This window comes from Nomia melanderi, chromosome 11 (assembly GCF_051020985.1).
Source record: "Nomia melanderi isolate GNS246 chromosome 11, iyNomMela1, whole genome shotgun sequence".
In the NCBI taxonomy this organism is placed as follows: domain Eukaryota; kingdom Metazoa; phylum Arthropoda; class Insecta; order Hymenoptera; family Halictidae; genus Nomia; species Nomia melanderi.
The window spans coordinates 13878623-13900009 of NC_135009.1; the positions used below are offsets into that span (position 1 = coordinate 13878623).

At 47.8% G+C, this 21387-nt stretch overlaps 1 protein-coding gene and 1 long non-coding RNA gene across 3 annotated transcripts in view; one reads left to right on the forward strand and one right to left on the reverse strand.

Moving 5' to 3' along the window:
• dpy (fibrillin-like protein dumpy) overlaps nucleotides 1-16243 on the reverse strand; it is a 121182-nt gene extending 104939 nt beyond the window's left edge. Inside the window, 1 exon segment of the mRNA XM_076371860.1 lies at nucleotides 16109-16243. Within this exon segment, the coding sequence (XP_076227975.1) occupies nucleotides 16109-16118 (10 nt within the window). The 5' untranslated portion in view covers nucleotides 16119-16243.
• LOC116432238 (uncharacterized) lies at nucleotides 3049-20682 on the forward strand. Of its 2 annotated transcripts, none has more exons than XR_012999650.1 (13): nucleotides 3049-3329; nucleotides 3707-3929; nucleotides 4669-6205; nucleotides 6288-6526; nucleotides 6632-6768; nucleotides 8371-8956; nucleotides 9072-9140; nucleotides 9223-9532; nucleotides 14060-14346; nucleotides 14434-14515; nucleotides 14599-14703; nucleotides 14799-20062; nucleotides 20587-20682. It is a non-coding gene; the product is annotated as an uncharacterized LOC116432238 (long non-coding RNA). The 2 variants fall into 2 exon arrangements; XR_012999649.1 differs by lacking the exon at nucleotides 20587-20682 and having other exon boundaries at nucleotides 14799-15878; nucleotides 15954-16160.
• The last annotated feature ends 705 nt before the right edge of the window (nucleotides 20683-21387 follow it).

The following is a 21387-nucleotide window of genomic DNA, read 5'->3' on the forward strand; positions in this document are numbered from 1 at the left end:
CCGAGAAAAATTAACCCTCGTACTTCCTTGATCAACGGTAACACTTTGATACATAAATCATCCACCATCAAACATACTCCTCAACTTAATTTACTATCCAGAACAAATATCCAAACAGCCGCAGCTTAACAATTTCAATAACTGAATTTTCAGACTTTCACCGCCGAATACTTCAACGCGAGAAACAAGGAGAATCCGCAGAAACCCAAGCCTACGCGTATTCTATCAACGTGGAAGATTTAGGCGTCTAGGATACGCGGCCTTGGGCTATTCCCTTTCAGTTTGTTTTGCTCGCGGAACGTTTCGTCATCGCGGCGCGCTCGCGCTGGCAGGCAGACAGGAAATCCTGTTCTGAACGCTTCATAAGCGTTCGATGAAACTCGGTAAACGGATCGATCGTTCGAATTTCGATTTCCGTGTGAGGTTCAAGCGTCGTGTCATCGGAGTATGATCGGCAACCGTGTGTACGCGCGTTGATATTAAACTCGGAGACGTTTCCCAGCGTCTCTCGGGGAACAGGCATCCTTGGCGATGCGTGGCGAGGCGAGGCAAGGCCAGGCGAGGCGAAATCAATAAAGGTGTACAGATTTCTTCGGAAGGAAACGCGACGTCCCCCGGACGGATAATGACTCTCATTATCGAAGTCGCGGCGCGTCCGCTCAATGAAATAATAAAATCATCTTCGTAATGATAGGCTCGCGTAGTCGTCGTGCCGTACGTGCGAGCGCGCGTAACGGAACCGCGGAAGGGACTCGGAAAAGTAATTTGCACCGCGACCCATGACACCGCCGTCCCGAGGCACGAATAATTGCATCGTAACCGTTAAGGGGTTGGAGAGGTCGCCGAGCGAGTCGGATATCTGCCGGCGCGTCGATGCGCCGGACACCGCGTATAAGAAACGTTATTAGTGGAAATTGCGCCGGGCCCCGGGTGAATCGAGCCGGCGCACCGAGACTTCCACCTCCCGGGACATTTATCACGGCCGTTTATCATAAACAATCAATCCCGGCATAAATAGATACGCTCGGAGGCTGGAACGGTCCCGAGTTCCTCCCCGAAGATGATCGGGGCTTCTGCGAGTCTTCCGACAGCCGGTCGGCCGACCGGCCAGGATTTCATTAGAATTTCCTGGGACGCGCGGATTATTGCCAACCGGCTCTGTCGCACTCTCGATTTCCAAGGGAACGAATCGCGCGAGTGTGTGATTAATTTATCGGCGCTTCGAGCGGCCGGCGTGAAATTTCGGAAAGGAGGGAGCGCGGTTCGAGTTGTACTCCGGTGTTAATATCGGACGTTAATTGGTGGTGGGAATATTATATGAATCGAAGGGGCGATTAGAAATGAGAAATATTGTAGGAGTAATTAGGAATTGGATATTAGAATGTAACGGAAAAGTGACATTCGAGTAATTCTTATTAGTAAGAGTATTATCGAAGAGAATGTTTATAGAAAGTAGAAGCTTACGACAGGTGTATAAATTCAAGCGTAATCATTTTTCAATCCGCAAAAACGAACGGTCGAGTCGAGCTCCTTCGAGACGCTCGAAGCGTCAACAACGTCTGCAGATCCACGGAATCACCGGATCGAGCCGCTCGGGTGCGTCGAAATCGCGGAATCACGCATGGACAATAATAACCATGATATATTCGGATTCCGCGATGGTTATTCAGCTCGACAACAATTCGGAATACGTAATAAATCGACAATGAACGTCGCCGTGCTCCGGGCGGACGGAAATTTTTCTAAAGTAAAACCATCCGTGACTCAACTTATCGGAATTCCCGGCGACCCCCGCGCGCCGGTCGCCAGGCAAATTGAACGTTTACACGATTACGCAGTCGCGAACGAGCCCCGGCCGCGGCCAATTTTCACCTAATTCGGACGCGGCTAACCGTGTGGCAAGAGATATCCAGCTTGTCGAGCGGAGATTTAGCGTGCTGCTTGCAGCAACGCATCCGCCATCGCGCCGCGGCGCTTCCAGCTAAGCGCGTCCACGCTCGCAACACGATTTACGTAACGCGTCTGACACCTATCCGACGATTTTACGCAATGGTTTATTACAGTACCAGCTCGCGGAGACGCGTTTAATTCGTCATCGCAACGGTACAAGACGCGATTCTCCTTGCACGGCCCGATAATCGCTCGTAATTCCGTTTTCCTTCCGCCTCCCGGTAAGCCGGGGCATCCCCGGCGCGACGTGAGATTTGAATAACAGGTTGCGAGCGAATTCGCGGACGCCTCGCGGAGGAGTTTACAGTTAGGCAAACGCCTGCGCTAGAAATTAGTCGCGCGTCGGACAACGTCGCGGACACCTATTATTTGCATGCAAATTCGAGGCACGTTTTATGTTAACACGATCGCGGGAGAACGGGGTGTTCACGACGCGAGAACACGAACTCGCGATTCGCGAGCAACGCTGGACTCGGCGATCGGATATGACTTATTTCCAATGTTTCTTTTGACAAATCGGAACGATGTGTTTCTTGAGATTCGAGGAGTCTAGTACATAGTCTTGTATTCGTAGAAGTTTCATTTAGAATCATTCGCGAACGCCTTCGCAATTGAAGTATTGAAATGAAGATTCGGAAGTGGGTCGATTTGACTATGTGACGAGCGAGACACGGGTAGATAGAGAATGAAAATTCTAATTAGGATGTTAGATGATTATAATCTCTACTATACATAGATTTTTATTATTGTTTACTAATATTAGATTGAGGAATAAGTTTATTTTGAAAACTGCCGATAAAGGAAGGAATGTTAATATGATAATTTTAAGATCAAGATTGATTTCATTTTTCTATTTCAGGTCATTGTTCTGTCGAGTTGAGAAGAATCTCTGGAAGACACTGACGGCGATGCTCTGTTCGATGGTTCTGGAAGATGGCATTATCAGGCTTATAGGCAGGCTGTCAACGGTGGCCCGGCACAAAACGAGGATTGCTCATCGCTGATGTAACCGATGATATACGCTGGCGAACCGATAAAACCGATTACGTCAGCGATAGAGTAGCACACCTCGAATAAAGGTCTGCGCCGGTGAACGAAAGCAGTTCGAGAGGAAACTCGAACGTGACTGCAATAACTGCGATCGACGAGGAGTACGACGCTGTACGCTTCGACGAACCGAAAAGAAACGTGACAAACAAGTTTCTAACTCGACGGGGAAAAGCAAAAGTGACACTTCCAGGCGTGCCATCGAGAAGAACCGCCGCCCGGCGATCGGGTTTCGTGGACAGGGAAGCGGAGAAGTAGACGATCAGATATTACCATTGAACCATGGAACAAGACGTATCCATTCACATCAAATTGGAAAATTCCGTCCGAAAGTAGAATATTTCAGCAAATAGCGTATATCGTTCGAAAGCGAAATTTATCCTCTACAATACTCAAATTTATGATTGATGCAATTTTCATTTCGTTTGAGGTCATCGAAATGGAACGTCAAATATAAGAGTACCATAAGAGATTACCATTTTCCACCAGTAATGGCAGAATGCTCTTTTTCTATTTGATGTTGCATTTTAATTACCAAAAGCTAAAGAAATATTAGATCAACGAAAAATCCAGAAATACTAACGTGTAGAGAATCAAATTTCCTTTTCATACGTTATTTGCCAGGATGTCATTTTTTTCAATGCTGTTTCCAAATTTCAAAGAAACAGCAACTGAATTCAAACTTATTAACCATATCGATCCCTCGCAGGTGAGGATCTTGATCGCGAGCCACTTTACCCGGTGTTACGTGACGGCGTCTACACTCCCCACGGAGCCAATGGCCATGACACCCTGACCCGCGGAGGTATTCGTTCGACGGATGATTGCTACCATCGCTGAAAAACGACGCGCTGAAAGAATAGGGGCAAGATCACGAGCAACGAATTCCTTTTGCACCCTTTTGTCCGGGAATAATAGAACGGAAAAAAATGGTAATCGTTCATCGGGACTGGTATTCAGTTACCATGATATTAAATGGGCGGGTGTCCGTGGGTAATTAGCGGAAGATTGCTCGAAGACTCAATCATCATGTAGCCTGCTGATCTATCTAGAGAGTAATTTGACTTTTTTCCACGTTAGAACTATCGAGCAATTTATTTAGAATTTATTATAATCTCTGGGACTGCACATCCATCGAGACTCGAAGCACGCCGTTGTAGTCGTGCAAACTCTCCGGTTCTAACCCTCTGCATTCCAAAAGTTTTTTCACTGGAAATGCACAATGCTTAAAATTAATTTAATTATTTATTTTAATTACTCCAATATTTCACGTGTCGATTATACTTAATATTGAATTTCAAACTTGATAATTTTCCTATGTCAGATCAAGTACTCTTCAAGCACTCTTCATCAATATTCACTATTTCCCGATGATTTCATCTATATTTATAGATCACGCTGTTTCCAAATACCGAAAGAAAAATCCTGCATAATTTAAGGAACAAAACCATTCTATTTCTATATTATATACATTCAAAATTGATATCCCATCCGAAATCGAGTATCGAATTCTTAATCGCACAATTTCGCTGTAGTAGATAAAACATCTGTAAACCGCTCCCGAGTGCAGAAGGTTAATACCTTTCAAGCTCCAACCAGCCCGACAAATTGACACCAAACCAATATCCCGCCCAGTCATTCTCGAGTACTAAAAAACGAAACATTTCACAGAACATCGTAGGAACGGATCACCGGTGAGGTACGAGGAACGCCAACACGCTTAAAACGTGCCACGCTCGGAAGGCAAAACATTTATTCCGCTTCCTGATGCAGAAGGGGCCCGGAGGAGCGAGGAGTCCCTGCTCACCGCTTTCGCTACGAGGGAATCACGACGAGGGAAACGTCGGGGCCACGTAACAGGCGCGATACGATAGTGATTCCTGGAGACAAAGGAAAACGTGTAGCTACACGCCCGGTTAAAAGGAGCGACCTCCTTGAGAACGGTCCTTGACTCGTAGAGACGGCCGAGATAAGAAGGAGGAGAAGCGGTGCAAGTAGTTGTAGAAGTAGAAGAAGAAGAAGCAGAAGAGGAGGATGAGTAGAAGAAGAAGAAGAAGAAGAAGAAGACGAAGAAGAAGAAGAAGAAGAAGAAGAAGATGAAGAAGATGAAGAAGAGGAGGGAGAGAAGAAAGAGAAGGGAGACCCGGAGGCGAGTAATGGCGCCTACACTCGGTGGCCGCGAAAGGGCGAAGAATATTCTGCTTCCGAGGAGCGCGATATACAAGCCAACAGAATACGCGGGCTGCGCCGGGCACCGCAAGATAGAAAGAGACCATTCGAGGATAGAGAGAAAGACAGAGAGAGAGAGAGAAAGCTGAGAACACGGGAGAGGAAAATGTATCCAGCCGGAGAGCGTACTGTGGTACCGGTCGATCGTTTCTCTTCTTCTCCCATACTTTTCCCTGCTCTAATGCAGTTAATTAAACAACCAGCAAAACGATATTCCTGGAATGAGATCGTAGAGGCTCCGAACGAAATCGAGGGTCCGCGGTTGTAAGTGCATCGGGGAGTATGGAAGAATGACCGTTCGAGCCTAGGGACAATTTTACTGCCTCGCTGTTAAGTTAATGCCTAGGCGTTACGGTGCCCCTGCGCGAGATAAAATGTTACGTCCCCGGCGAGCGTTATTTCTTTCGTTTCGTTTTTTTTCCAATCGATTCCACGTGTAACTCGAAAAGGAATCTCGTACAATAAAATTCGAAAAGTTCCCCGCGGCCGCCGCTAATACAATCGCGGCCCGCTGCCGTTAATATTGATACTCGGAGAGGAGATTCTCCCGGGGCCGGCCGACCGTCCGGCGCGCCGCGGCGCGGCTCGCGGATCGGTTCAAGGACCTGTCCGCTCTAACGCGATCCCGCGCCACTTTTTATCGCGGCCGAACCCGAACCGAACCGGCGGACACGCCGAGGTCGTGAACCGGCCATGCAAATGCGGTGGCGAAAAACTTGATGGCTCTCCGCCGATCGCGGAGAAACGATTCCGGCGCCGTTCGACGGTCTCGTCCGTGACTAAGTGCTTCTGTCCGGGACCGAGCCGGCCGAGCTGGAACAGTGACCTTTGGTTCCGCGACGGGACTAATTGGAGAACGCTCGGACGTTCTTTCGATGATAATTCACGCGCGAATCGAGGAACGGATGTATCCTTAACGTCCCGCGCGGGCTGAGTTATGCGGAGTTTAATGGCGAATATTGAATTAACATTGATATCGGTACGATTATTTTACTACGAAGCATTATAAGTGTTGTAATATTACTAAATATTAATGTTAATGTTAATGGTAAACTTTATAGTCCCACTACATCAAGTCAAGTGCCAACCGGACTCATCTCCCGAGTGCAAAGGGCCAACATTCTACGCGGCCCGCAACAAACGCAACAAATACTTGACACTCCGCCGACTGGGAGCCTATTAACAGGTTTTTCGATGGAGGCGCTGAACGACCAATAGCTTGTAAATCGGCTTTTCGATTTCCAACGCTCGTCCACCGGCGGCCCATTAAAACGACACTGTTCCGGATCGGGGGAGATCGGTACGACGTGATGAGCATGCCTCAAATAATTACTAAATTACATAGCTTCGAAAATAGATCCGTGAAGTGCGACCATTTAATCGGCTTATTTTTCCCTGTTCTCAGATGTTAATTAGAAAAGAGGGAAACGTTCAGAATCAACGTTGAACGTGCACTCCCAAAATCCAATTCGCGAAACTGGAACCCTGTCAACCGTTCAAACGAATGTTGATCTATCCACAGTTGAATATTTAAACACACCGGTAAGGAGATCGCGATTTATATAAACCGTACATCGCGTACACCGCGTTCCACGCGTGATCTTAATTGAAATTTTCATTCAACTATTCAGACCGCCGTAAAGTTCCACAGGTTGCCCTCCGAGCTGAACCGCCGACCAGAAACTCCTCGTAAATTGCGAAGACGAATCCGTTGAAAAAATTACCGATTCGATCCGGACCGTTCCGTGGCTTTACGTTTAATCCACGTTCCTCATCTTCCACGTCCGGAATGATACTCGCGGGCATGCGATGCAGAAGGTCGCGAGGTGTGCTCATTCGTGACCAGAAAAATCTCTCGAAGGGAAAACCTGGAGAAGATCGGAGAAAGATCGAGCGGACGCGCTCGCGTACACCTTGGAACGACTGTACACGTTCACATCGAGAGTGCACGCACACCGGTTTACTCGCTCCGTCTCTCTGCTCGTTTCTCTTTCCCTTTCCCTCTCGCGCGGAACCTGACTGAACGGAGACGGAAAAAGAGAGACAGAGAGAGAGAGATAGAGAGAGATAAAGAAAGAGGGAAGGTGCGAGTGGCGTCTCAGGAACGAAGGATGCCTATAATCGGCAATGGACGACCGCACCTCGCCACTTTCGCGTTGCTTGACGTGGATACCGGTCTAACCGATCGACCGGTTAATCATCGTCGTCTTCTGCCGGACTCTATCTCTCGCGCGCACCGCCACGCATGCCCGTGTGTTTATTATACGGTAGCCGGTCGGTGATTTCGTGAGGGCCTGGAGAACCCGGCCCCTCGCTTGCTCGCTCGCTCGCCCGCTCGCCACGCGTAATTTAATTAGCCGCGGGATAATCGCTGCGCCAACTAATAGCCGGCTTCAAACACGGAGGACAGAGTGCGGGAGAGACAGAGGGAGAGAGGGAGAGAGAAGGGAATGTGTGTTTGCTCCGATCGGAGGTGATCCCGAAGAAAAATCATTTTCCCCGAGTGGGACGAGCGGAATTGGTATCGGGAATAGGAACGTGAGAATTGCAGACGCTTCTGCCGCCGCGATTAACGTTAATTGGGCTCTATTAATATGAAACGCGGCAGTTTGTTAGCAATCGAGGGTATGACTAACGTGTGCGCGTATAATTGCGATTATATTCAATAACTCTCCCATAGCGCGACGATTGGTCTCGTTTATCCCGCGCCCGGATCTTCTCGCGCGATTTTATCCGCGGATCTCGCCGAGTTCCGCCATTGTGCTCGTCGAAAAGTCGAAACGCGCCGCGGAGGTCGGCGGTAATACGGTCGTTAAAGGTTTCCACGTTTATCGGGGAGGCTCGAGGTTGATCGAGACAACGAGCGGAATGATTTCCTTTTATTTTTATTCCTCTCCACTCTTTTTCTTCCTCCTCCGTCTCTCCGTCCCGCGGGACGAACGGGGAGCGCGCCCGATCGTTGCGAGTCGCGTTTATCTCAGGTGTGCCCTCGCGCTCGCAATAAAGAATCGCGGCCGAAGATGCAATTGGGCCGAGGAAACCGCCGCGGGGATGCATAATTGAATGAAGCACGATTTAAATATTACTTGCGAAACTCATAAATATGCAGAGATTACAGCTCGATGGGACGATCCGTGTTTTCAGAGCTTTCCTCCCGGCGGTGGCAAAAAACCGGCGATCCTCGGCGACGCCCGTCGCGGCGCTGATTTCTGCCGATACCGGCGCGGCCGTGGAACGAACGGTTCGATTCAATTCAATTCTATGGTAATACGGTCGCGCCGGGTGACGCCGGGATAGCTCCCTCTCGATACTCGCGTGCTGGGACGCGCGAATTTGAATCCGAGCCCTTTCGGAACGGCGACAGACAAAAACCGGTAGAAGCGATCCAAAGCATTCCACGGGACAGCGAGACCCATCCGTGACCCCCAAGGACGCCGAGGGCCATCCCACCCCCTCCAACGTTTCTACAAGGACGTTCAAGGGTTTCTATGGGGCAACGTTTCGCGCGATCGTCGTGGCCCGAATTGTTTGGCGGATGTGCCGGCTGACGAGTACCCTAACGCAGCGGTTCTTAAACTTGATGCTACGTGTATGTTACTGCAGACAACATCATTGCTATTTCTTTAACGCGTCGACTGCCATGCTAGTCACCGATGATGCTTCTTATAATTGCCTTTGAGCAACTAGGAAGCGGTCATCGGCGAACGCTGTGACAGTGTATTAATAAAAGGTAAGGAATAGCTTCGTGTACCTATGTAGTCTATTTTTCACTATATAAATTATTAGTCTAAATTATTAGTGTTTATTAATATGAGTAAAAATAATAGGAAGTGTTTGACTCGCAGATCCCTAATACACGTTCAAGGATTATCGAAGAACGGCCTGGAGCACAGTTCAAGGATCGCCGGCCCAAGGTGAAAGGCAACGCATCAATTTTCTAATCCACCGCACGCGTTCCATCGACACGGTTCACGGTAACGATATCGAACATTGTAGGAACGTTCCCACGGAGTCTCACCCGGTTACTGGACGAACATTACTGTAATCAACAGAACGCTGTAACAGGATTCCGGCGTCCTATCCGTGCGTGCTCCGGATCGTTCAGCGTTCGCCGCTGGGAATAAAATCGCGGCTACGGAGCCCGTCGGGATGCAACTTTTCGTGATCGTCCGAGTTAAATCGTTTCCTGTAGCTACGAACGTGCAAAGAACTGAATGGACAAGAAGAGTCATCAATTCGAAAGGAGCCCAAGTAATAACGACAAGAAGTCATGCGACAGAAAATTGCCGGACGAGGCAAAACCACGGTATCACTCTTTCTCCTTCTTTTTTTCTCTCCCGCGAGCCAACCGACCGACCGGGATAAGGCGATTGTACTTCCTTAATTATCGAGACATTTTCACATACGCGCGGAACACGCGAAAATCTAGATGCCTCGTCGACGCGACGCATCCTAGGTCACGGAGCAGCTCGTTGGAAGCTTCTCGCGTGAGAAATGATCCTGCTACTGTACATCGAGATTAGGATTACTTCCTGTTATGGTTTAATTCAGACTGATGTTTTAAAATCGCGATAACCGGGTTCTCTTGGCAGACGAGTAACGAAACGCAGCCGAGGATAGCCGTAGTCGTGGCGCTTGCTAATTATTTCCAGCAGAGGCAGTCGACGGATGCGACTGCTCGAAGCTGACTGCTGCCGTGCTTCGCGATACACATTTCTGTTGCGCAAACTATCCTGGCCACGCGAAGTTCGAACGGCGTTAGTAACGATTTTTTCAGTGTGAAAGTTTCAAGGTTTCGAATCTTCAAAGATTCAAAGTTTCAAAGTTTAAAATCTTCAAAGTTTCAAAGTTTCGAAGTTTCGAAGTTTCAAAGATTCTAAGTTTCAAAGCTTCCAAATTCTGAAGTTCCGAAGTTCCGAAGTTCCGAAGTTCCAAAGTTAAAAATTTCAAAGTTCCAAATTTCGAAAGTTTCAAATTTTCAAAGTTCCAAATGATCAAACTCTCGTCATTCAGAGTTTCAAAGTTTCAAACGATCAAGCTTTCCAATTTTTCAAACGCAATGGTTCTACCGCTAACAGCGAAACGCTTGGAAACAAAGTTGCTGGTTGCCGATGTTAATGTTATGTATTCTACGCAACTCGGGGATGCAAATCGTCTTTGAATCATTCGCTCGCATTAGATCGCGCGCCCTTACTCGCGCGCGATTGAGCAACCCGTTGCGCCGCGGCCCACGAGCGTATCGCGCGTCCACGCATTCGCGCTAATTTCGATCGGCGACCAGGAAAATGACGGACCGAGTACCGCGCCGCGACCTCGACAATGCCTTTCGCCGTCGATCGAGTATTGTGCGCCGCTTCGATCGGTGACATAAGAAACGCCCGACGCAGGAAAGTAAATAATCGGGGCCACGTCATTTTAATGCTTTGCACTGGAAAGTTTTCGGAAAGATCTGCCCCTTTTTCCTTAGCAACGCATTATTATTTATTCTGCGTATTCTGATTGTTACTTAGTAAGTCTCGAACTGGGAATATTCCGCGATTCATTAATCCATTCGCGCGACAGTTATTTTATATATTTCGTGGACAAAATGTACTTAGACGATAGTATGAGAATAATCCAAATAATATTTAGAAGCAAATAATATTTAGACTAGTTGGTATGATAGTATGGTATTACACAGAAAATCGAAGAATACAAGATATTAATATTTATTGATAAACTACGGCAAAATACAAAATACAGCGGAAGTCTAACTCGTTATTCCGCGCGAATGGGTTAAGCACCTTTTTTGCTTTTATACGATTTCCAATCACACCTGCTGAATGAGTTCAATTAAAGTTAGTGTACGATGTTATAGTTTCTTTTCGAGCGGTTGTCTAAGTGTTAAGAAAACCATTTCAACGGCACAGGAGGTTCGTTGATCGTTTCCTCGGCAGTCAAAGAGTTAAACAGGAGGTCCGGCGAAACGTTCGAGCAAATGGGAAATACGCGATATATCAATGAGCGTGCCGATACACGGAGTTTCACGGCAACGAGCGGCAATCACGTAATATCGCTCACGAGAGTGCGGAGAACGGAGCCGGAGGTGTTGTTAGAATCGTACTTTCGAACAGGCGATTACCTTTAAAAATTCTATTAACATTCTTGTAAACGTTCGGTAACGATTGCTCGTTAGAGAAAAGAATAACGCTCGAACTGTGAATTTAACGCTGGGACTACCGAGGAAATCTGACTGAGCCATTTGAAACTATTCGTTTCACGATTATCCAAAACGAATATTACGAAAAGTAGCAACACAAATAGATCGGTAACAATCTTTTCTCCTTCACTGTTTCTTTTAGTGATATCAATAATGAATATTCCGAATATTATTACTTTTCATTAATGTCGACGCGTTATTTCTTACGATATTCGCAAATTCGAATCGCCTTGGGTAGAACGAGGACGCGATTAACTTAAAAAGACAAACAGGACGGTGCTAAAAAGAACGAGAAAGTGATTGCGTCGAAAAGTGGCGAGGAACGCGGCGGGGTTAAGACTCTGCGGACGAGCGATTTAAATGCGGCACGGGAGACTTCGATGCGTGGCGAGGAAGCACCGCCGCGATGGACGCGTTAAATACGCCGCGCGCTTAGCCAACAGTTTCCTTTGTGTCTCGAGCACGTCCCGTTGCTTATGGCTTAAAACGCGGAACAATGAAATCCTGTTAAAACAGCTTCATTGTGCCTCGATGTATAAATACACGTTTAACCCTTATAGCGCCGGACAACGAGGGATTCTAAAGTTATTCTGTGTTTATCTTCATTCTGAAGCTTGAAGACTGATGAGGGACAAATAATGTAATTTCTTTACTTTTAACGCGCATTGAACGTTATTCAATGAAACGTTTAGTTTATAAATGAAATATTTAGCTTCGTCGAATTTAGTTTAAAACTTTCATCGCGAGTCTGACGCGATATTACAGGAGAAGTTTATACTTCTTTTCCAAACCATACTAATGATATCAATTATTTCTTAACCTCTGCAATTCTTTCAGTCAGCGTTAAAAGGGTCGTGCGTCACGGTAGAATTCCAGGAAACGAATACGAAGGATCTATTTCAGCGCGATCGCGAGCCACGCCGGCGAACGGGCCAGAAGCAAATGATCGCGTAATGCATTCGGAATGCATTTGCAAGATAATAGAAGCCCCGGTGACGTTTGGGAGACGTTTCCTAGTTACAATGGCCTGTCTCGTAGCACGCAGACGGAATCTAGCGAATCTCCACGAAGGTGCAAATGAATAGCTCGACCAATCGCCGAAAGTGCTATTACGAACGATAATAATCATTTCACGCGATCCTTCAAATTTCACATCGGAAAGATCCACTGTATTCGACTATTTCAAATAACCAACAGTGAATCCTACCTATTACATATAATCATTTTTACCGAATAAAATATCGCGTCACTTAGCATCTGCCGAGACAAACTGACGCTCGGGTCTTATCAACTAAGTTTTTTTAAACATTGTAAGACCCGAACGATCAAGGTAATAATGATCAGCTAAACCATATACTTTTACAGTTTTATCGTCGATCTGTTCTTCCTAATACACGTTTCCGTCTCGCGTGATCGTCGCGAGGTCTCGTTAGCAGCGTTTCCCTCGATTTTTTTCCTCCATATCCGCGAATCGACACGTAGATCGAGCAGGCAATGACGCCATTTCGCACCGTTCCCCTTAATCATCTATATTTTTATATTCCTAACAGGACTTACGCAATGCCCGGCGATTCGTTGGTAAATATAAGTACTTGCGTTAGATCCAAAGGCGGCGAGGCCGCGTCCGAGTCCATAAAAGCACACCAAAGGATCACAGTCCACTCGTATCCTCGTTGATCCACGCACGCATCGAACTGCTCACTCACTCGCGGCCGCACTCGCGACCCGTTCTTTACCCCGGTGCTCGATCATCCTAGGTACTACCCGGCGTGTACCCGCGAAACCACGCGCACTCGCGGCTGAAAACCGGATTCCAGCCGGCGAAACGTCTGCGCTCGTCACAGAACGTGTCCCCGCTCGAAATCACTAGTAGGATCTCCACCGGGCAGATCGGTCCTCGATCTGTATACGGTAAACCTTGGATAATTGCAACATTACGAACGCACAACCGCTAATTGATAGAGTTTCTCTAAATACGAGATAACCTGGGATCATAGAATGATCCGATTACCGTTGAACTCGACGATTTTCACATATTCCCGTGCTAATAGAATGAAACTTCGATTGTTGTACGAGTATTCGGGATAATTCTACTTCGGTATCATTTTAACTGGAACGTAACGCAACGGTGAAAGTTTCGCTCATTGAAAATCGAAAGTAACGAAGTTTGATCTTTGAACGTTACAACGAAGTTCCAGCGCTTCGATTGTCTCTTTTTTTACGACCAAGCTCAGCCTTGTCTCCTGGAGTCGGACCGTTTCTATTTCCTCGTAATTGCTACGCGAATCGTGAACCGATCGTTGTAATTATCCAATGTTCGCTCTACCGGGAACCTTGCCGATTTTCGTTCGCGGTGTTCGTCGTTCCCGGCCACCGCGTCCTTGAACAGGTAAACCAATACCCAAGGATGCTCTGTTGCCGAGGATGATCGAGGAATTCGCTGTTGCCCGGCCGTCTATCCGCGGCAGGATCGCCTAAACTCGACCCTGAATCTATTATCCTTGGCGGGACGCTTCTCGAACAGTTCTCGATTCGATCACGCGAATCCGCAAGGCCGGGAAAGCGAGGTTGAGCAACGTTTCGAGTGGATGACTTATCGGAACGTATTTGTCTAAGCTTGTCTTCCTTCGGTAGGCTCTCGGAGAGGGTGCGCGCCAGCGGGGACAATGACGCAAGCGTCGAGAACAAATCGACCGAGAGTTCGAGCGATTTCGCGGACGTTCCTTTCTCGGGATGGGCGACGGCCCCGTGACTCTTGCTCGCTTTCGAAAGCTGTTCAGGACCGGTCACCGGTGGAATCGAAAACGCCTCGTGAGGATGCAGTCGAGTCGAACGTGTGTGAACGTACGAATTGAGACGAGATGAATTATCTTCGGGTCGAGGAGAATTTCGGGTAACAAGATTCACATCGAATAGAAATGGTAATTGGGTAATAACAATATTTAGCAACGTAAGCAACTAGATACTGGGAACTTTGATACTAGATGATTAATCATTGTTTTTATTAGTTTTCCAGAATAAGAGTCGTGGAATGTTCCAGATTCCATTGGGGACAGTTAGAATGAGATTGACGTCGGACGGAAATATTTGGTAACTTGAGTAACTAGATAACAATGTGAGAACTCTGGCATCGACTAATTAATAACTGTTTCTGCTTATCTCTGCTACGACAGAACAAGAGATTCATGAAACGCCCGAGATTCCTCCCGGGACAATTGCAGAAGATCAATGTCGAACAGAAGTATTTAGAAACGTAGATAATGGGAATATTTCGAAATGTAAGTAAGGATAACAGAAATACTTAGAAACGTAACAAAGATAATAGAAACATTCGTGGTACCGAACAATTAGTAACCGTTTCTATCTATCGTAGCCACGAAACAAGCGATCCTCGAGATTCCTGCAGCGACCGACACACGAAGAAAAGCCAGTGACAGGCGTGATACGCGATCCGCGAGAAAAAGTCACGGGAAAACGAGTCGGAGTTTCGTTTCGACTCTCTCGCGCGCGCGCAGAAAAACGCGACCAACTCGCGTTACGGCCAGGTAGTCGCATAATTTCTGATCGGCGGTCTCGCGCGCATCCTTGACACCATCCGCCCAAAGGATGTGCTAAAGGTCGCAGCTGTCGCGCGCGCGCGTGCACGCACGCCGGCGCGACATGACGTCCGATTTCGCGATCGGACCGTTTCCATCGAAGAAATTTCCAGCTGTCCGCCTCGGAGTTTCGTCGAGGCAGCAACCGACATGCAACCGACAACCGTGCCACATGAAACTCGATTTTCACCGAAGGAAACGCCGGGTATTAATAGCCAGCGGGAACACGAGATGAAAGTAACGCGGCGCGTCGAGCAAAAGTGTAACACTTTTACGGAAGACGGGGAACCGGCGGACTTTCCACGTACCCCGCGAGGATCTATTATTAATTCAAGGCCGGATCGAGGCGGGCGGAGGGCCGAGGACGAGGGGGGCAAGCGAGGATCCCCGGCGAACGGACGCGTCCGCGGAGGAACGAGATTCTTTCCGGAGGGATGACTCCATTTTGGAGAACCGCGGGCACCGCGGAGCGTGACCGCGTTAACGCCATGGAAAACTTCGGCGTGCCGCTTTTCCCTCGGCGGGGAAGATCGAAACGAGCAATGAATTATCTGGTAACAGGATTCTCGCATCGGAATATTATCCACTCATTCACGCTGTTCATTCTAATTGGATAGTTGTCCCATGAATTATAATCGTCTTCGGGTACTTCGGAAGCTAAGGCCACCGATGACCGTCGCGGCAGTCAACGTGTTAATTCCCGGGAATACTCGAAAGGACGACCAGCGTCGCGGTAAACCAGTCGATCGCGAATATTCTAGGTTGACCTTGACTCCTCCGGAGTGAATCGGTCCAAGAGCTTCGACCGTTGGCTCCTGCTGGTCTCTATTTTATCAACGGGAACGTTCGGTCCGCGGGTGAGCGACGATAGGAACGGTCGCGGGTAACGATCCTACGAAGGGGGACTGTCGTGCAATGTCTGCCGTTCGCAGGTACGGTTCCATACGAAGGGCAAAGGGAAGGACAGCCAGGAAGCTGGAGTGGATCGGCGCGTTAAGGGATCACCGGCGTTAGACGCCTAAATGGCTCGCACCTGAAATTCACGGAGCTGGATCCTTGAAGCAGACGGTTCCTCGTGATCACTTACCCGTCCCCATGGCTGACAGCAGCCTCCTTCAGCCACGATTCCTCCTTGTATACGTGGTCCAATGCTGGTTGGTTTCACTAGCTGGTCAACGGTGGTAAGGAAAAAAATAAATAAACCACTGTACACCTCTCGGCGAAGACGTCGGGGAAAAGGACGAGCTCCTCGTCCAGCCGGTAGACCGCGGACGAACTGGCGGCTGGCGAAGACTTTTGGTGAGACTTCGACGTGAGACAACGGCGACGTCATCGCCGGCCTGGTGTCTCATTGGCCGGCGGTCCTTCTCTTCGCTCGACTTGCCTCTCTCTTTTCACCGTTCTCCCTCCTCTCCTTTTCCTTCTACGAACTCCGCTCTCGCCTCCTCCTTCCGCCGCCCTCGCCCGCGCCGCGGCAGGCCGCCGTGCCTCTCTCCTCTCTGTTCTCACCTGGCCGGACGCGGTCGCTCTCGCCCGTTCTGGTGCACTCCCACGGCGGACGGCGCGCGAACTCGGAGAGCTCGACGCCTGGAACCAATCTACCTCGCCGGCGCGAGGCCCTCTTCAACGTGTAGAAGCCTCTGGTCGTAGAAGTTCCAGCTTCGCGAACAACAGACCCTTCGGAATGTCAAAGAGGTCAACCTGGAACTGGAATCTTATAATGCTCCCATGAGAATCGTCGTTTTTTGAGGGGACCTCCGGTCGCCTCGAAATGGCGCTGAAATGATTGTAGATGTCCTGGTGGACGGCGGCAACTGTGCCCGGTTTATTTATATATGGCCAGCAGCTACCGATTACAGATCATCACTAGATTACAGGCCTCGAAATTGATTAGAATTGATTAAACCGTCTTCGGGTAGGCCCGTGTCGGGCCGCAGCTGCACCCTATTCATCAAGACCCCACCGGGGGACGCAGCCGGACAACGTGATCGTGCGCGGGTATATTCATGAATAATTCACGGGAGAAGGCGCGAAAGCGATACGGATATATTTTTCAGCGGGCGGATCTACATAAGATCCACGGCGGAGCGGGAAGGACGAGAGCCGGAGATTCCTTGACCAGCTTGATAGCGACTCGACTCGACTCGACGCGACGCGACGCGACGCGAGGCGAAGCGTCGGTTTTTCTTCCGGTCGCGGGATCGCAAATCAACGGGGACGTCGAACGAGCCGCGTTCCCGGTGACGCGGCGCGTTTTCTGCGCTGCCTCTATGAATCGAGCGAGCTGCCACGACAGGGGCCGTAGATTAAGCGTAATGGTGCAAAGTATATAGCCGCGCGCCCATGGATTCTTCTGCTCGTGGCCTCCGCCTGTGAAACGCCTCGAGGCGCCGGGGTTCAGCGACACCGGTGTACTCTAGCCGAGGGTACAGTGTCATTAGAGACGTACGAAACGTAAGCGGCGTGCGTGTATGCCTCGCTGCGCGAGTTACCGTCCCGCGATCATTTACCGGAGTAGGATGCGCCGCGACGTTTACTGGCGAATGGAACTAGTGGATGACTCGAAATGACCCATTTCTGATTGCCTTCCCGCGGATCGCTGGAAATGCAAACGCGTTTCTATGGGAGTCCGCTGAGAGCAACCGATTAGGCCTATACTCAAGTGTATTGGGATGTCAACACTAGAACCACCAGCTAGGTCAAAATTACCAATTTCGAATTTCTTCTTTCAGGATTATTGCAGAGGTACATAAACTGAAATATAAATCAATCTTTATAAATTCACGCTTGTAGCTTTTATAACGAAATTTTACAAAGGTTTAAGCACTCGGTAATTCTAGTATTAGTAAAGATGTATTCTCACGAAATTCGAGAAATTCGACTATTCGGTGGTTCGAGCGTTAATGGTCTTCGAAAAGAACTCGGACATTGAAACTTTGTTCAAGCTATTAGTACCGAATTTCTTGTAGTTTAATTCAGAATTTCTGCAGATTTTACTATAGAAACAGTTGCACGGTTCATTATGTAATCCCATTTGTTTCATACTGTTAACCACTTCGACAAATGATCGCCTCATTCGTTACCAAAAATCCTGACTAATCTAAAGAACCTCCGGCCTTTTAAAGTCGCTCGAAAAGCGTCTCGTTTGCGTCCCATCAAGGGACATCGAACGTCCCGCGGAACTCCCGAGTCGGAAGGGTTAATTCTCGGATTAACGGTAGAAAACACAGCGATCTCGTATAATTCCGGATTCGTATCAGGTTTCGTCCAATATACAGACGCCGAACACCTGTGTCCCCGCATCTCGTAATTACGCATTCCCGGTGTAACGTCCGCGGCGACGTTCACCGCGGAAAGTGCGAAATCCTGTTGTACAGCCGACAGTTACATCGGTCTACGCGAATAGCGGCGACGATATTGGCTGCCTGCCGGCTTGAATTATTCGCCGAAACATTTATTCTCCCCTTTTCTTTTCTTTCATTTGCATTTCGTCCGCCGATGTCCTCGGGGTACGCGTTCAGAGAGCGTTCTATCTAGTCCTTCCTGCTCCGCGCGGTCCGTCCTGACGCCTAAACGAGTCGAGCGACGCGTAACGAGTCCCGGCAAGGTCCCTGGATCCCCATGAATTCTCCCTTCCGCGAGATCGGAGGCAACGATCCGTGAGCCACGATGCAATCTTTCGAAGCATCGGGCAACGATCCATGAGGCCCGCACCGTGGATCTGGCTTCCGTGAATCCAGGCTACGATCCGGCCGCGATACGGAACGATTTCGCCTGATTAAAAGGGTAAACTTTGCTTTCGCGGGGATCGCTATTGTTTATCCTTGCGCCGGCGTTGCGCAACGGTCGCCGTTGCGTTAGCCGGCGGACTCACGCTGGCCAGGAGATCCACGCGAAACCCCGAGAGCACCGCGTCCGCTCGGCCATTTTGTATTTACGAGGAATGTCAAAAGGCGTGTGCCGGGACGCTCGAGCGGTCGTGCTCCTCTTGACCGATAGGCAAATCACTCTGCACTCGGGAGTTATCTGATTCGATGAATTCTACAATTTTAACACTAGAACTACCGAGCACTTGCGCTGGAAATGTATTCAGAAATTTGGCAGTCTCCTGCGATGAATTTTGTTTTTACCTATTTTCGCTGATATGTACACTAAGTTTGTTAATCATTCTGTGTAGAGTGATACATTTCGAAGTAATCTAATAGGCGTAATGCGACAAGATTATCAATGTATGGAAGACATTGAGAATTTTGGCATAGAAACGTCTCTTGCGTGGCACGTCCAGCGCAAGTGGTTAAACCGTTTTTGAAATGTCTTTATAAAAGCTAAACGCGTGAAATTTATCGAGACTTCATTTGGCTTATATTTCAATTTAGGTATTGCTTAGTCAGCTTTATTAACACGGTATATTAGAATAATAGCTTTGCTCTCTGTTTTGTGTAAGATATTCTTCTCTGTAACCTACGTGGAATGTCGTTGATATTTCATTGGAAAGTAATAAGTATTTATAGTGAGAAATATTATCGAGTGCAGAGGATTAATCATAGTATCATTAATAACTGACGGTTAACTGTGGAATTCAGTTTGGAAAATCTCTCGAGCGTAGTGAAATCAACCGATAACGAGTGTACACGTCGAACGATGGGCGAGTGCGATATATACGAATATAGAAAGCCAAAGCAAAATGAAAAGGACTATGTTTGCTTGAACAAGATAAATGATTAACCGTTGGAAAAGTCAGTATTACTTTAGGTTCCAAGGCGACGGATATACTCGCCAAACACAGTGAACGGAACAATTGAACTTTAGAGGAAGCACGTCCAAGGCGAGCGCAAATAGAGAAGAACTTTCGGAATCTCATGGAAAGTGGGCATCGTAGGAAACACGTTTCCTCGTTACTTTCTTCCTTCGTTTCATTCGCACGTGCCCGCGGGTGTCGACGTATGAAAGCGATACACCCGAATCCTCGTTCTTAGAAAATGAAGCTTCACCATCGAACCCAGGATATTGGAGTTCCCGAATTGCTTGAAAAGAATTACACGTAAGAAGATTACAAGATTATAAAGACATACTATATTAACCTGACAATATACAAATTATTATCAATATTAACCCTTTGCGGACGAGTGACATTCCGGAGACGAAATTGAAGCAGTAAGTGAATAAATGATATAACTCAAACAAGACATCATCACATAGTTTCCTTTTCGATATTCTTTAAACAATTGATATATCATTCTCATCTGCTAAAGGTTCTGTATATTCCAAAGAATCTTCATCAGAATACTAAAATTATATCAACATAACACTAGAACACCGAACGGTTCTTTTCACGATTATTAAAATCATAGCAGATGCTTAATCTATCAAATTAATTTAAAAATACCCAAACTGAATTAAAGTCTCAATAGCTACACAAGTTTCTACAGAGGAATATCAAAAGGTCAGTGCTCGGTAGTAGCGTTAATAGCCTAAATAACCAGACAACAGTGCAACGTAGGAATTACGTTGTGCTCAATAATTCTTCCTATCCATCCTATCTATTTTAATTCAAATAATTCACAGCTTCCCATAGTCCACCGATAGATCAACAGCTTCTGGGAACATCCAGATTTTCAAGGACCCGAGGATGCACCGATCCCGTACGGCTTTCCATCTCGAAGTGCGATCCCATGCATACCTTCGCAGCACACCTTGTAGCTCCGAGTCCAACGGGCGCAGTATAGGTAACGGGTTCGTGGGGGCACACGTTCATTTCGTATTCTTTTCGACGATGCGTCATCCGCTTGGCCAACCGCGGATAACTCCGGCCAACCGATCGGTTGCTCGATCAAGTTTCAAAACGCTCTCGGTCCACGGGGACCGGCTTGTAAGTAGTCCTGGACATCTTGTACATTTTTTTCGGACACGTTCGCAGGACACCGGCGATGACGAAAATGAACGTCGACACCGTCCCCGTCCGGGCCCTTCCGTAATGAATACCTGTCCCTCTAGGCCCGGCACGCATTATCGGTTCGCTGAAAATCCTTTCCTCGCCTTTCGTTGCCGGTGGACGATGATCGGAGATCGGGACGAGATTCGACCGGGGTTCGCAGCGTTGGATCAGCAGGCATTTAGGATTCTGTGACGAGGAAGTTAATGTTCTAACTGATTAAGAATTAACCCTTCGCACTACGAAAATTTGATTTGGCCGGGGACCCCCACGGTATTCGACGTGTTAAGTTTATGTATTCGTTTCCATTCTAATTATTTGTTTTGTTATTTACTTCTATTTTTCTTATTACCTTCCAATAATTTATTTCTGCTTTGTTTGTTGCACTCGAGAGGTGACTTGATTTGACGCAGTAAAACTATAAAATCTGATAT